Raw genomic sequence first — 15647 nt, 5'->3', positions numbered from 1 at the left:
GGTCACATCCATCCCAAGGTTGTTGGTTTTTGACTCACATGCGAAGCAAAAGTGAGTCTATGTACTCACCCGAGTCGTCCGTCCGTCCGTCCGGACGTCCGGACGTCCGTCCGTCCGTCCAGAAAACTTTAACGTTGGATATTTCTTGGACACTATTCAGTCTATCAGTACCAAATTTGGCAAGATGGTGTATGATGACAAGGCCCCAAAAAACATACATAGCATCTTGACCTTGCTTCAAGGTCAAGGTTGCAGGGGCCATAAATGTTGCCTAAAAAACAGCTATTTTTCATATTTTTCCCATTTTCTCTGAAGTTTTTGAGATTCAATACCTCACCTATATATGATATATAGGGCAAAGTAAGCCCCATCTTTTGATACCAGTTTGGTTTACCTTGCTTCAAGGTCAAGGTCACAGGAGCTCTTCAAAGTTGGATTGTATACATATTTTGAAGTGACCTTGACCCTGAACTATGGAAGATAACTGTTTCAAACTTAAAAATTATGTGGGGCACATGTTATGCTTTCATCATGAGACACATTCGGTCACATATGATCAAGGTCAAGGTCACTTTGACCCTTATGAAATGTGACCAAAATAAGGTAGTGAACCACTAAAAGTGACCATATCTCATGGTAGAAAGAGCCAATAAGCACCATTGTACTTCCTATGTCTTGAATTAACAGCTTTGTGTTGCATGACCTTGGATGACCTGGTCAAGGTCACATGTATTTTGGTAGGAAAAATGTGTAAAGCATGTGAGTCGTATGGGCTTTGCCCTTCTTGTTTCTTCATGAGTGCATTTTTTATTTTTTTGTAAACTTCCAGCTTTGATCGACATACAATGTACCTTTTTTGTCACAACTTATAGTGATGTTTCATGAATGTTGATTTGGTTACAGGAGGACCTGAAAGTAAGACAGGCTGACTTTGAGGCGGCACTACTGACAGTGAAACCCTCACTGCAGAGAGGAGTGGAGATTGTGTGTGAAGTTCCCACAGTGCTCTGGTCTGATGTTGGCGGACTGGATGACGTCAAGCTTCAAATCCAGCAGGTACTATAAGTATAACACATTGTCACTGTTCTAGGAAACATGCATGAGTGGGATTCTTCCGGTATATGCTGGAAATCCGGATTCGATTATGGCCTTTTTTTCTCTCTTTTTTTTGTTTTGTTTTTTGTTTGGTTTGGTTCAGGATTCATGACATTTTTCAGTCCCACCCATGAACATGCATGTTTAAGTTCTTTGACTGTATTGTTTGTTTTTAGCTGCAGACGTGTGCAATGCCTAGTGGTATGGAAGTCAGCTTTCAAGCTTGAGGTTTGAATCCTGGCTGTGCCCGGTGGGTTAAGAGAGTGCAGATCTGCTAGTGCCATAAATATTCGCCCGTCTTGCACACAAGCACTGTGTATGGAAGTCAGCTTTCAAGCTTGAGGTGTGAATCCTGGCTGTGCCCGGTGGGTTAAGAGAGTGCAGATCTGCTAGTGCCATAAATATTCGCCCGTCTTGCACACAAGCACTGTGTATGGAAGTCAGCTTTCAAGCTTGAGGTTTGAATCCTGGCTGTGCCCGGTGGGTTAAGAGAGTGCAGATCTGCTAGTGCCATAAATATTCGCCCGTCTTGCACACAAGCACTGTTCAGATTTGTGTCAAATGTCGCATTTTGGTCAAAAACATAAATAACATTTTTGAATCAATCCATTTTATTTAGAATTCCTTTTAGTGTTTACTACTGAACGCAAACAAACGTGCACTCTTTTGTAGTCTCTATCAGACGCCTAAATATGAGTTTTAGTCCGCCTCTGACATCACAAGGCCCAAAGAAGCGAAATCGAGTATTCAATCGGTGCATTGTTTTTTGGGGTCTTGATAAGTTTCAATTATCTGTACTACTACATTTCAGGCAGTGGAGTGGCCAATGCTGTATCCAGAATCTTACGAGGCGTTGGGATTGCCGCTGGCCAAAGGCGTGCTTCTCTATGGTCCACCAGGATGTGGCAAAACAACACTGGCTCAGGCTGCTGCTAACGCATGCCATGTGACCTTCCTTGCACTAAGCTGTGCCCAGCTGTACTCGCCTTATGTCGGAGACTCAGAAAAGAAAGTGTCAGAGGTAAACATTTTTCTTGTGTTTTTGCAAGTTTAATTCTTCATTTATGAAAATGTTTCTCGTGTTTTTGTTAGTTTAGTTCTACATCTATTTTATTTTTGTTTGTTGAAAAGTTGGTTTGGCTATCCCTTTTGTTACCAGGGGAGGATCAATCATTTTCAAGGGGGGGTTTCCAAATTCCTTTTAGGGACAATTCGACAACGCGAAGCGTTTAGTTGAGGGCACGAAGTGTTCAAACTTCCTAAGGGCCCCCCCCCCGGAAAATGTTGATTTAAAAACAAGGAAAATGGAGCAGTCTGGTGCAATCCGAGCCAAGAAATTCCCCCTAATACACCTTCCAAAAAGTAAATTTAAGAAGACAAATTTGGATCTAAACAAGGACAATTGACCGATTTGGTGCAACCTGAGCCAACAAATTACCCAAATTCTTTTCAAAACCCTCACTTTGAAGACAAAGACCGGCTCCTGGGAAAACGTTGATAAAAATCAAGGAAAATGGAGCAATCTGGTGCAATCTGAGCCATCAGTTTCTTTATTTTCAAATTGTTTCAAAAAAATTAATCCTTTTTTAATAATTTTTTAGGCTGGGGGGGGGGTTCCGGAAACCCCCCCTGGATCTGCCCCTGGTTACTGTTCTTTATTCTGATTTTTTGTCTTGAAAAAAATGTTCAGATCAGTATAGCAACCTTGGAACTATATTGCTGTAACTGACCTGTCATTTTGAACTTGTGACCAAACATCATCTCTTACCATTCGTTTTTGTTGCATCTATTTCTGATGCTTTCATGTTGGCTTATTCCCATCATACTTGAGTACAAGTAACAGCAATAGGTTTGGCTGTTTCTTTCCACACATGTGCATAATTGGAAATATAAATGTGAAGAAAAAAATTCTGATTTTTCAGAGAGTGACGTGATTGGCTGGTGGCAAGAGGTTGGGAAAGGCCAAAGCGCAGAACAAATTCTGCAGTGGCAAAGAAAAGAAATAACACTTGCAAGAAGAAAGTGTCAAAGTTTAATGTGGAAAAGAGCACAGAAACATTGCAGACGACTGACACCAATCACAATTTACTGCTTGTAACAAATAGTTCTTTCGTTTCAGACATTCCAGCAAGCAAGAGCTCTAGCACCGTCTATTCTGTTTCTTGACGAGATTGACTCCATCGTTGGCAAGCGCTCAGAGTCCACATCAAGTTCTAGTGTCTCAGAACGAGTTCTGTCAGTCACAATTTACTGCTTGTAACAAATAGTTCTTTCGTTTCAGACATTCCAGCAAGCAAGAGCTCTAGCACCGTCTATTCTGTTTCTTGACGAGATTGACTCCATCGTTGGCAAGCGCTCAGAGTCCACATCAAGTTCTAGTGTCTCAGAACGAGTTCTGTCAGCTCTCCTGAATGAGATGGATGGAGTGGGTGTCCGCCTTGATGAACAAACACACGGCAAGGCATCTCAGCAACTCCAAGTTGAGGGAGGAGGGGGAACCAATGCACAACAGGTACGGTTCGAGAGTTTTTTAGTTATATTTCCTTGCTGTGTTTGGTGTCAAAATACAAAAACAAATAGCCTGCCAACGTTCCAAAATTCAGAATAAAAAAACAAGAAAGGTATGTTGTTGTTGGATAGTTTAATTATCGACAAAACAAAACAAAATGTTATCTTCACATTGAAATAAAATAACGTTTGAGTTAAAGTTGTTCTGTCAATAATTAAACGTACCAACAACATAACTTTCTTGTCTTGTGATTCTGTGTTTGGTGAAATTATTTCTGATAAAACTGCAGGCATGCTTAGACTTCCTTAGGACTGAGGATATGCAATGCTAATCAATGCCTGATAAAATCAGTGAAAGAAAATAATAAATAAGGTTTTGCAGGATAAACAAACAATCAAACAAGTCGCGTAAGGCGAAATTACTACATTTAGTCAAGCTGTGGAACTCACAGAATGAAACTGAACGCACTGCATTTTTTCACGATGACTGTAGTCCACCGCTCATGCAAAACGCAGTGAAACTGACGAGCCTGTTTAGCGCGGTAGTGGTTTCGCTGTGCTGCATAGCACGCTTTTCTGTACCTCTCTTCGTTTTAACTTTCTGAGCGTGTTTTTAATCCAAACATATCATATCTATATGTTTTTGAAAACAGGGACCGACAAGGAATAAGATGAAATTGTTTTAAAATCGATTTCGGAAAATTAATTTTGATCATAATTTTTATATTTTTAATTTTCAGAGCTTGTTTTTAATCCGAATATAACATATTTATATGTTTTTAGAATGAGGAAATAATGAAGAATAAGATGAACGTAAATTTGGATCGTTTTATATGAAAAAAAATGGTGTAATTACAATTTTCAGATTTTTAATGACCAAAGTCATCAATTAATTTTTAAGCCAACAAGCTGAAATGCAATACCGAAGTCCGGCCTTCATCGAAGATTGCTTTGCCAAAATTTCAATCAATTCGATTGAAAAATGAGGGTGTGACAGTGCCGTTTCAACTTTTACAAAAAGCCGGAAATGACGTCATCAAAGACATTTATCCAAAAAATGAAAAATATGTCTGGGGATATCATACCCAGGAACTCTCATGTAAAATTTCATAAAGATCGGTCTAGTAGTTTACTCTGAATCGCTCTACACACACATACAGACAGACACACACACACACATACACCACGACCCTCGTCTCGATTCCCCCTCTATGTTAAAACATTTAGTCAAAACTTGACTAAATGTAAAAAGAACAAATTAATGCTGATTTCATGATGGGCAAAGATATATAATATGGACACCCACAAAGACTTTTGTGAAAGCAGAATGTAAACAAAAATGTACAGCGTAAATGCTTCACTTGATTTTTACAGAGTAAATCCTTATGTAAGGGCGTGTCAGAACCTTTCAACTCTTCTTTATATTGTTCAGTTATATTCACTGTATGCACATGTTGTGTTTTTCACTGAAGGCTGAAGGTGGTGGAAGAGTTATCAAGGATGCTCGAGATCGGCATGTGTTAGTTGTGGCGGCCACCAATCGCCCAGACATGCTTGATCCGGCTTTGCTGAGGCCTGGTAGAATGGATCGACTCATCTTTGTGCCTCCACCTGATTTTAAGGTAAATTGTTAATTATGGTACAGGTTTCATTTTCATGAAATTTAGCTTTGGTGTAAACTTAGAAGTTGTTTTAGGGTGAAAAACAATTACATGTGGTCGTCCAATTAAAACCATGATCAGAGCGAAGAACTGACTGCGATGTGTATGTTATGCAGTGTCTGCACGATATGACTCCATTTCTTTCGAAAATATACTCATTGGAGTTTACGATAATTTTGCTGCAATAATCGCTTGCCCCAAGCCGACAACATGTTTTGCCTGAGGTCACGTGAGTTTAGAAAACGTGCATGCTTTAGCGATCACTGCAGACCATCGCCAGTGAATCGTGGCTCCAATGTGCAGATTTTTGAAAGAAAAAGGCATCATCATGCTATATGTTATTGTTTGTCGCCCTGAAGTGGGGCTCAACTCTTCCTCAACATTTGGAAATCCTGACAAGAGTTATTTCTGAACATCGTCTATTCAGGCTTTTTCACAGGTGTTCCGGCAATTAGAGTGCTGGAAGGAAATACAGACCTGTCGCAAGAGTTTAGGAAAAGTTCTGGCAGAACTTTTGGACCCGACATGCACCCATGCACAGATAAAGTAATGTTCACTTACGGCAACATGTTACAGAAAGAGATGCATGGGGAATCAGGGAGAACTTTTTTTTTCTGAAATAGAGAGGGGAGGGCAAACAAGAGTTATAGGTTGATTGACAGGACTGAGTTTAACAACTTTTTTTGTGTGTGAGAAACAACATGATGTAACATATTGTGAATGTAATACTTCGAACAGGGCCGACAGCAAGCCTTTGAGGTTCACACCAAGAAGATGCCACGGGCACAGGATGTTGACCTCAATGACCTTGCGCAGGGAACAGAGGGATACACTGGGGCTGATATCAAGGGAGTCTGTAAAGAGGTCAGTCTCAAGGATAATTCATATTACAGTAAAACCTGAGTCTAGCGGACCCTTGTTGTAACGGCCACCTGCTACATACGGACAGTTTATCATGAAACGAACACGATTTCAACAATAACTAACCTTTAACGGACGGACACCTGCCACTTACGGACGCGGACACGATTTTTCGGACCGTAGGAAGTGTAAACACTGTCACAAACGGACAGTACGTACATGAAAACGCAACTTCCAAAACTCGACTGTTATTCAGGTCAGTGCTCGGCAGCCATAGCACAAATGGTTGTTGATTGGTTGTCCTGTCCCTTTTCTGACCAATCAGTGGCTTGTTTAGATGGAGACTCACTTTCGCTCACTCACTTTCGCTTCGCTCACTTTCGCTTTTCCGCATTGTGGATACAGTCACAACCAAAAGCAACAGTACTGTGTTTGAAAATGGAATCTCCAGCAGGAAAAAGAAAAGCGTTGACTTTAGAGCAGCGTGTCGCTGCCTTGAAAAAACTAGATAGCGGCCAATCATGCTGAGATGTGGCGAAGGAGATGGGATGTGGTAAAACACAGATCGCGAGGATCAAATCAGAAAAAGAAGACGTGATGAAGGAGTGGGAGTCAGGGGCACAAAGCGACCAAAAAACTGTGAAACGTCAATTTAATTTAATCTTGTTTTAATTCCTGTCACCGCCCTCAATCTGTGCCTTGTACAATGATCTGGTAATTTTATTTAAGTTTTTACCTTGTGTTTTGTGTTGAAAAATAAATACATACTCCAGGATTGACAAAAAGTGTCTTGTACATTTTATGTGCTCTTTGTAAAATATTGCCCCGGCCCCTCCACCTGTGAAGAAAGGACACCTGTCTAATAGGGACACCATTACCATACCCCAAGGGTGTCCTTTAGAGACAGGTTTTACTGTACAGTAAAACCTGATTTAAGACCTACAAAAAAAATCTGAGAAAATTAGTTTTTTATGAACAGAGGGATTCGTATGAAACAGAAATACAGTGGAACCCCCCTGTTAAGACCCACCCCCACCCCCAATTTAAGCCTTCCTCTTTTTAAGACCTTTATTTTTCAGATTTTCTGTTCATAGTCTGTAAATTTACATCCATTTTAAGACTTGATTTTCTCAGATTTTTGGAGGCCTTATAAGGGGGGTTCCACTGTACTATTTCAGACTTTATGAAGAGAAAATCTAAGGAAACAAGGTTGTAAAACAGAGGGGTTATCAGAATGGAGAGTCTTAAAACAGAGGTTTCACTACAGAATTGAGGCTTTTCTACCATAGCCGATAAAAACTGTGACTAATGTCAGCTACAAATTGCTGTTTATTGCGTTATGGTGATCAACTCAAAGGAGAAAATCCTAATTAAGGGGAGGCTTTTGCTGAGGGCCCCAAAGGGTTTAAAATCGTGATCGTGATTGGCGTTTTTTGACCTTTCTGTGACCGTGATTGCCGAAATTTCCATTTCTGTGATCGTGATGGGACTTTGCCCGTGATCCGTGATGACAAAAAAATCAAGTCTCGTGATCGTGATCGTCATTTGTTTTCGTGATCGTGATGGGCATTATTGCAAAGCATTTTATTTTCAACGTACATTTTTTCACAGCTGTATCACTCTATGATCACTCTATTCGTCAAGGTGTTTGTGATCGTGAAAACAAAAATCAAGGTAACTGTGATCGTGAAAGCTAAAATTTCCCTTCCCGTGATCGTGATGATACCCCCCCTTTGGGGCCCTCTTTGCTGTACGCTCAAAACTTTTTGAAAAAGGATTTTATGTTTGACGTTATTTCTAAATAATATGTCTTTGTTTTTAGGCTGGACTACTTGCTCTGAAAGAATCTATCATGGCTCAACACGTAACAAAGGCGCATTTTGATCAGGCTGTGAAAGACCGCAAGCCTTCACTTCCCTCCAGTCTTCAGCAAGTTCAAGCAATATACAGACAATTTGCCCACAAATGATATGCATGTAATTCTATTGTTGAAAAGTAAAGAAAAAGTAAAGAAACACCTGCACCTTTGTGTGTGTGTGTGTGTGTGTGTGCGTGCGTGGTGTGTGTTTGTGTGTGTGTGTTTAATGTGCATGTGTACAGTGGAGACATAGAGAATACTACATGGCTTGCTGTGTCGTACCAGATTTACACAAGTTGGTTTTTTAAATATTGAACTGTGAGCGAAAGCCAGCTGTTCACTATTTAAAAAGCAACGAGTGTACATCTGGTACGACACAGCAAGCCATGTAGTATTCTGTTTATCCTACATACCGTACTTACGTGTATTTTACTGAAAATGTCCTGCAGTCGAGGCAGCTAAATTGAAGACACTTGTTTTGGAACCTCGATCTCTTCTAATGCCTCGTGTAATCTATTACGTCAAAATAAAAAAAATGTCACTCTGTAAGTGTGGCGTGACGTGTTAGTTCTAAAAATTCATCGAGGGTAATTAGCGATTTTTTTTCTATAATGACATTTGTCTCGATGACTTTGGCATCATAAGCAGTGGAAAAACAGGTCCCTGCCAGACTTGCTTGACATGACCTCATTTACATGATATACACACGTGTGATTTGAACGATTATTATCTCACGAGTGTCTCTCTCACGTATGTAGGATAATTTAGGTAAAGGTGTACATCCAAATGATTCTCTTGTGAATAAACGTACTATATTTTAACCTTCACCAGATCACGCTTTGGACTACACAGTCTGGATGATGTGGGTCATGTACGACCAATACTTTAAAAGTAGGATTCAATGTAAAAAGTATGTGTCGTACACGACCCACGCCATGTGAATAGGGATAAACATAGTAAAATCCTTGTTTAAGGGGGGGCCTGTGTTGTAGGTTCCACTGTACAGACACTGCCTTATGTCAAATCAATCTGTTTGTGGTAGGGGAAAAGATGGTTTTTATAGTCATATAACTCATCACAAAATATCTGCACTCAAAAGTGTCTGCCTAGTTTGTGCTTTTTGTTTTTGTTTTTAAGAGTGGTACAGAATGTATCTTATGAAGGGGTGGTCACTATCTAACTTATAAAGCTCGTTTCTGTCTGTCTGTCTGTCTGTTTGTTGATGACTAAAGGCTCCGAAACGGCTGCACCGACTGAGACGGGAATTGCAGGGTATGTTCTTTGCCACTTGACTCGTATAGTGTATATTCTGTGTGCCTGTGGCAATGTGCAAAAATGAAAGCTTTAAATCAGCCTTTTGCTTCTTTTTTTTCCATATGCAGAATAACTTGGTATTTTTATGTCGTAGTGCAAGCTCTTATCTAATTTGCAAAGACAACGTACATTGTCAACGATGCTGTGACCACATCACTGATCTGATCAGTGGACCACATTGGTCCAAGGGAGACAATCGTACTCCACTGGGACAGCCGAGTCTAAAAGTGTGAACCAAGACAAGTCGTTTCCACTTCCGCTGAGACGTGGGGCATGTGATGCGACAACGACCAAATTATTCCCCAGTTTGGCAGCTTGCGTCGTGTTGTGCTGTGATCGGCGAGTGCAGAGGAATTATGCAGTGCTTATGATCATTGTTTTTGAGTAAATAACTTGTAGCTAAAATGGATCAGCTCTCCAAACGTGCCTTCACCGTCGGTTTTGTGTTGTTTACGTTGGCTCTTCTCGTTTCGTCGGCAACAGACGACGCTTCCAAGTCAAGCAATACTGTCAAAGCAGTCGTGCCACGGAAATCAAATCCTGGAGCAGAAAGTCAGCAACCCCCGACGAACGCAACTGTGACAAATACGAAGAAACCTGACGTTGCCTCACAGAGTTTGGTTAGGCCGAACTGCACAGATGGCAGCAATGGAACGGACTGTATCGATGAACGGTCGTTTGTCTCCAAGTTCTGGGATAAAATGGCCAATAACCGTGACATGTTGTTCCGCACAATGTATGTTTTGCTGGGTGTCACAGGCATCGTCATCGTGTATTTCATTGTTAGAGCTGTCAGGTACGTTTGACTTGTTTCTGACTCTTTTTACGATGTTATCTCCTTCGTACTATAAGTTATTGCGCAACAATAGAATCTATAATCTTCACATGTATGCAACAAGTGTGACCCTGCGACACCACAAAGCAGTACTCTTTTTGGTTTGTCCGAGAGTATCTATTAGAGCTGAAAGTCTCGCTGGTTGTTCCTCTGTGTGTTAGATTAAATTCATTAATCCTTCTAATTTTTTTTCAAAATTTTATGTTAAGACATGCATAATGAATTAAAGTGAAACTGTGCCACTGACACTCCAAATAACTTGTACTTACACGCTTTGCAATTAACTTCAATTTTGTCCTGATCATAAAGATTTTCATCCCTGACTCTGACTGGTTCCAAATAGAGCATCACCCTAGCTCTTTTACCATCTCAAAACTGCATTTCTGCATGACATCTGTTGTTTTACTTTTGGTAGTAATATTAAGTCAGCTTTTAGTTAAAAGTAACTGCATCATTCTCAAGCATTCAAGGGCTTGAAATAGAGCTGGATAAAACGAAAGAAGATTATTATTCTATAGATAATATATTATATTTATGTGTTACAGAGATTTAAATTAGTCAGGTACGTTTGTAATACTATTGATCAATGGAACCAGGCTACAGGTATTGACTGTACATGCCAGCAGTACACACAATGCTACATGTACTAACGGTATGACTGCAGATGCAGTGTGTGATTGGAATTTGAACATCAGATCTGAAACAAGGAGTAGTTCAATCAAGTCTTCATACATGAAAGCAGTGTTAGGCCAAAAAAAAAAATAGGTGTGGTTACGGTAACATAGCCATAAAACATAGGGTAGGTAGGTAGGCAATCACTTTTTTTTTTCAAACTTTTTTTCTAATGTGTACAAATTAAACCTACTTGACAGGGAAATAAGTGTGCGACTCGGGCGCTTTCGCTTTCATTGCGTTTTTTGCACTCGTTTTTTTTTTTTTTTTTTTTTTTTTTTGACAAATGTAATAAAAAGTTATAGGATCGGCCCCTAAAAATAGGGTAGGTCGGGTTACCGTAACCACACCTATTTTTTTTTTAGGCCTTATAATTAGGGCACCTCCAGGTGGCAACAGCTGCACTGTTGACAGCTTTGATATACATAGTATTCAGTTATTGAGTTAGCTGAGGAAAGCTGGTGTGACAAGCTGTCTGTTGTAGAAATCAATAAGGTAGTTAGCAAGGACATGCATTTTGTGTATGGGAGTACCAGTCCCTTTTCTCCATGCATCTCAGCTTGTTCAGGGCCGGACTAGGCGAAGAGGAGGGGGGGGTTGCCAGTGGTGGCCCAGGGGGATGTCCCCCCTGGCGGCAGGGGCGGATCAGTTCATTTTATGACTGTTTTTTTCAAAAGTATATTGTGAAGATATGGGTGTGAAGGCGCGAAGCGCCGAGCCGACGGCGCGAAGCGCCTAGCTTGCTAGGGGGGTCCGGGGGCATGCCCCCCCGGAAAATTTTGAAAAAAAGGATGCAAAATGGTGCAATCTGGTGCATTCTGAGGATGATCATTACCAGTTTCAGGCAGCAGATTTTGTCACTGATTAATACCCCAAAAATTGAAACTCAATGTAAAATAAAGAAATGCATACCTCATTCAATATTTTTATTTTTTGGCTGGGGGGGGGGGGGGGTCCGGAAACCCTAGAACCCACCCACCCCCCCCCCCCCTCGTTGTGGGGGTCAGGGGGCAAAGCCCCCTGAAGCTGACGGGTAGGTCATATTCTGAGATAGGAAAATGGTCGCTCCTTGCATGAAACGGCATAAAATAAGCAATAATAAAAAAAATTTAAATAAGTAAGGTACATGTTTAGGCTAGGGGGGGGGGTTGCGCAACCCCCATAACCCCCCCGGTAGTCCGGCCCTGTTGTTCATTATACAAATGTTCATGTATAGAAGTAATTACTTTGCCAGAACAAATTACTTGTATCTATATGGTTTCTGAATGAACATTTGTGTGCTTTATATTGACAGAGCTCTACTATGCATACACAAAAAATATTGTATCTATATGGTTGCTGAATGAACATTTGTGTGCTTTATATTGACAGAGCTCTACTATGCATACACAAAAAATATTGTTTGAGGGCTAAAAAAAAAAGAAAAATACAACTGTATAGAATTCTCCATGTCAACAATTTTCCCCTTTTTTGTCACTTTGAAAATTGGTCCCTAGATGGACACTGACTGCACAAAAGAAAATTGCAATCAGTGAGAGATTTTTAAGTCACAGCAATCATTGTTATTATCAGAGTAAGTCAAGTGTGCTCATGTACATTATTTTTGAATTCCTTTTTGTTACTGTTAAGTGTTATGCTTGTCACACATGTTGGATCTGACAGAATAATTGTCCTCATTGGAAAGCAGACCAATTTTCAGAGTGACAAAAAAAAGAGAAAAATTGTTGACATGGTGAATTCTATACAGATGTACTTTTCATTTTTTGTAGCCCTCAAACAATATATTTTTTTATGCATAGTTATGGTATACTCCTTTTAAAAAAAGAAAAGGGATTACTACTTTAAAAAAAAAAGTTTTTGTTGTTGGCTCTGCCACTGCCAGAATAATTGTTCTCACAGGAATGCTGATCAATTTTCAGAGTGACACTGACAAGAAATGTTAAAGGCACAGTCAGCCTCCCGTAAACCATCACAGACACTGTCAGGCTTTTACACACAGTACAAACACCCTTTCATTTAAACACTCACCACCTGAGAACATCCTAGGTGCCCTCCGTAAAGAGCGAGCAATTTTCAAAGAATTTATTTTTGCGTGGTTTATCTTACCCCTGAGCCATCGTGAACCCGTATGATCCAGTTTCCTTTTTTTCACAATTTAGTCGTCAGTTTGTGATATCAATGCTACCTGCTGTAAGCTTATCTGCAATAGCACGTTATTGTGTACCTCTGAATCTAAAACGTAACAAACAGCTGCAAGTCACACGAACTAGAGCGGTGGCGGTTGACCGTTCAGAGGAACTGGGGCTCTGCAGAACCGTCGTCTGCTACGAAAAAGATGTTTTGCGTGACACGTTTCCGGGCTTTTCTTTTTTCAAACTTTCAAAACTTCGAATTGTACTGATCTTGTCTTGATGAAAAAAGAATTCTTTTATGATTAAAGAATGTTTGTGTAACAAGCGAAGCTATCAATTTATTATTTAGATTTTAAAAGTTAGGTCTAGCATCAAAACGAGGCGCCTGATAGTCCGTTCGGATAGTCCACGAAAATAAATTCTTTGAAAACGTCTCACTCTCGACAGAAAGCAGCCAGGATGTTCCCGTTCGGTGAGCGTTCAAATGGAAGTATGCTTGCACTGTATGTAGAGGCTCGGGGAGCTCAGTGATGGTTTACGGGAGGCTTACTGTGCCTTTAAGGAAAAATCAATGACATCGAGAATTCTATACAGATCTCTATTTTTGTAGAGCTGAAATCATGTTGTATTCTTGCATGGTATACTACTGGAAAAAGGAGTATGCTCCCTATAGAAACAAACTAAAAAAAAGTCTAGTGACTTACAAATTGTGTTCTATTGCTATAGAAACCCCTACCGATAGTATACTATAGCAAAGAAGGTTTACCATGAAAATATATATAATTGTCTGCATTCACCTACAAATGGTGCAGCGTCCACACACATGTTATACATTTGTTATTTCTTACCGGGAAAGTGCAAGTATGTGAATTCTTTTAGAATAATATTACAACAGATGTACGTAAACCAAGCTGTTGCAAGGGTGACTCAGGCATGTTTTCAAGGTTTGAAAATATTTGAGACCAAGCAAACACCTGCTGTTGCAGTCGTGGAGTGTGAAAATTGTGTACTAGGTTATTGATCAATTGTTTGCTGAAATTGAATTAGGCTCATGGTCTTGTTTCTTGCTTTTTGGCCTGCTATTACTAGTACAAATCATCATTTGACAAGAAGCTAATTTGGTTTTCTGTGGTGTTTGCTAGTTCAGAGCATAACTTTTGCATGGTAAGTGCAAGGACCATTGTGGACTGAATAACACATGTTGGTCAGGGGGGGGGGGGGGGGGAGTCGGGTTCGCACTGATTCTGTAACTATGAATGAGCATGAGGATGGCAATATTAAGTATTAACGAGTTGTACAGTGGAAACCCCCTTTTAGTTTGACCACCTTAAAATTTTTAAAAAAAATCAGGTCTTAAAAGGGAGGGAGTATTAAAATGGAGGTACATTTACAGGGGCTATGAATGAACATCTGAGAAAGGAGGGTATGAAACAGGAGGAAGTCTTAAATTGGGGGATCTTAAAAGGGGGGTTCCACTATATTTGAAATATTGGTGTCATGGTGAGGTAATGTGTGGTGGCGATTGTACAGGCTGTTGTCTTTAATAATGATGAAAATTCCCCTTTGGACACCAAGATTAAATTGAAATTTGCTTCTCTTGAAAATATCAAGAATATTTTTAAGAGTGGGGGGGGGGGGGGGGGGGAGCCAGTATACAGATAGAATTACTGTCAATAGTGCAGGGTGATAGTTAATACCCCATTAGCTGTTTTTGTTTGACTAAGTGAAGTCATTTGCTGTGTGTGCACTTCTTTATCATTGCACTCTATACATTGTATTTACCAAGCAAAAGACATTTTATGGTTGAAAGAGAAACTTTTCCTGTATGACTCCATGAAAGCAAAACAGAACATGTCGGTTTTTACACCCCCGGTATAGGGATGTGTATAGGATTCGGTCGATATGTTTGTTTGTCTGTTTGTGTGTTTGTGTTCGCATATAGATCTCAAGAATGAACGGACCGATCGTCACCAAACTTGGTGAACAGGTTCTATACATTCCTGAGACGGTCCTTACAAAAATTGGGACCAGTCAAACACACGGTTAGGGAGTTATTGGTGGATTAAGATTCTACAAGGACTTATAGAGGGACATATTAATGGTCAAAGGGAAATAACCTTCTCAGTTGGTGGCAGTGAGAATGGTAAGGACGGGGGTGTTTTTCCTACCTCGGAGGAATTTCTTGTTTAAAGTTTTTTTTTTACATGAATCATTTAAGCTTCTTCTTTTTCTGTGTTGAGTGGGCTAATACTCCAATCAAGTCACTAAATTTGTTGCAAGTATACTATATGCCACAGTTTTCTAAATTTCAACAGGGTAGCCATGCTCCATTTGGGGAACCAGCAGCAAACCTGGTTTTTAAATGCCCATTTGTTAATTTTTCAGGTTACAGCGAAGGCGGAGCAAGTCTAGAAAGTATGGCGTGATAACAAGTAGAGGCGACGTCGAGATGGAACCACTAGGGCAAGGAGATGATGAGGATGAGGACTACACAGTATTTGAGATGAATGGACGTGCCAAATAGAGTTGTTCGCAAAATTATTTCTTCAAGGTGAGTGATGCTTTTCTCTTTTTTTTTCCCCTGCCTGTAAAACCTCTGTTTTAAGACCTCTAGCAATCTGAGAACATTAATTTTTATGAAAGACGGATTCTTTGAATGGAGGTAAATGTACAGGTTTTATGAAAAGAAAATGTGAGAAAGCAGGGTCTTA

The 15647-nt window shown here is 40.1% G+C and overlaps 1 protein-coding gene across 1 annotated transcript in view; it reads left to right on the top strand.

Moving 5' to 3' along the window:
- The window catches only part of LOC138948481 (uncharacterized), an 11413-nt gene extending 3278 nt beyond the window's left edge, over window positions 1–8135 (top strand). Inside the window, exons 4-9 of the mRNA XM_070320038.1 lie at window positions 904–1056; window positions 1907–2116; window positions 3377–3607; window positions 5076–5225; window positions 6003–6128; window positions 7948–8135. Of these exons, the coding sequence (XP_070176139.1) occupies window positions 904–1056; window positions 1907–2116; window positions 3377–3607; window positions 5076–5225; window positions 6003–6128; window positions 7948–8094 (1017 nt within the window). The 3' untranslated portion in view covers window positions 8095–8135. The remainder of the gene's footprint in view (window positions 1–903; window positions 1057–1906; window positions 2117–3376; window positions 3608–5075; window positions 5226–6002; window positions 6129–7947) is intronic.
- Window positions 8136–15647: the final 7512 nt, after the last annotated feature.

This window comes from Littorina saxatilis, linkage group LG1 (assembly GCF_037325665.1).
Source record: "Littorina saxatilis isolate snail1 linkage group LG1, US_GU_Lsax_2.0, whole genome shotgun sequence".
Lineage (NCBI taxonomy): Eukaryota > Metazoa > Mollusca > Gastropoda > Littorinimorpha > Littorinidae > Littorina > Littorina saxatilis.
This window is presented reverse-complemented; position numbering and strand designations above follow the sequence as displayed.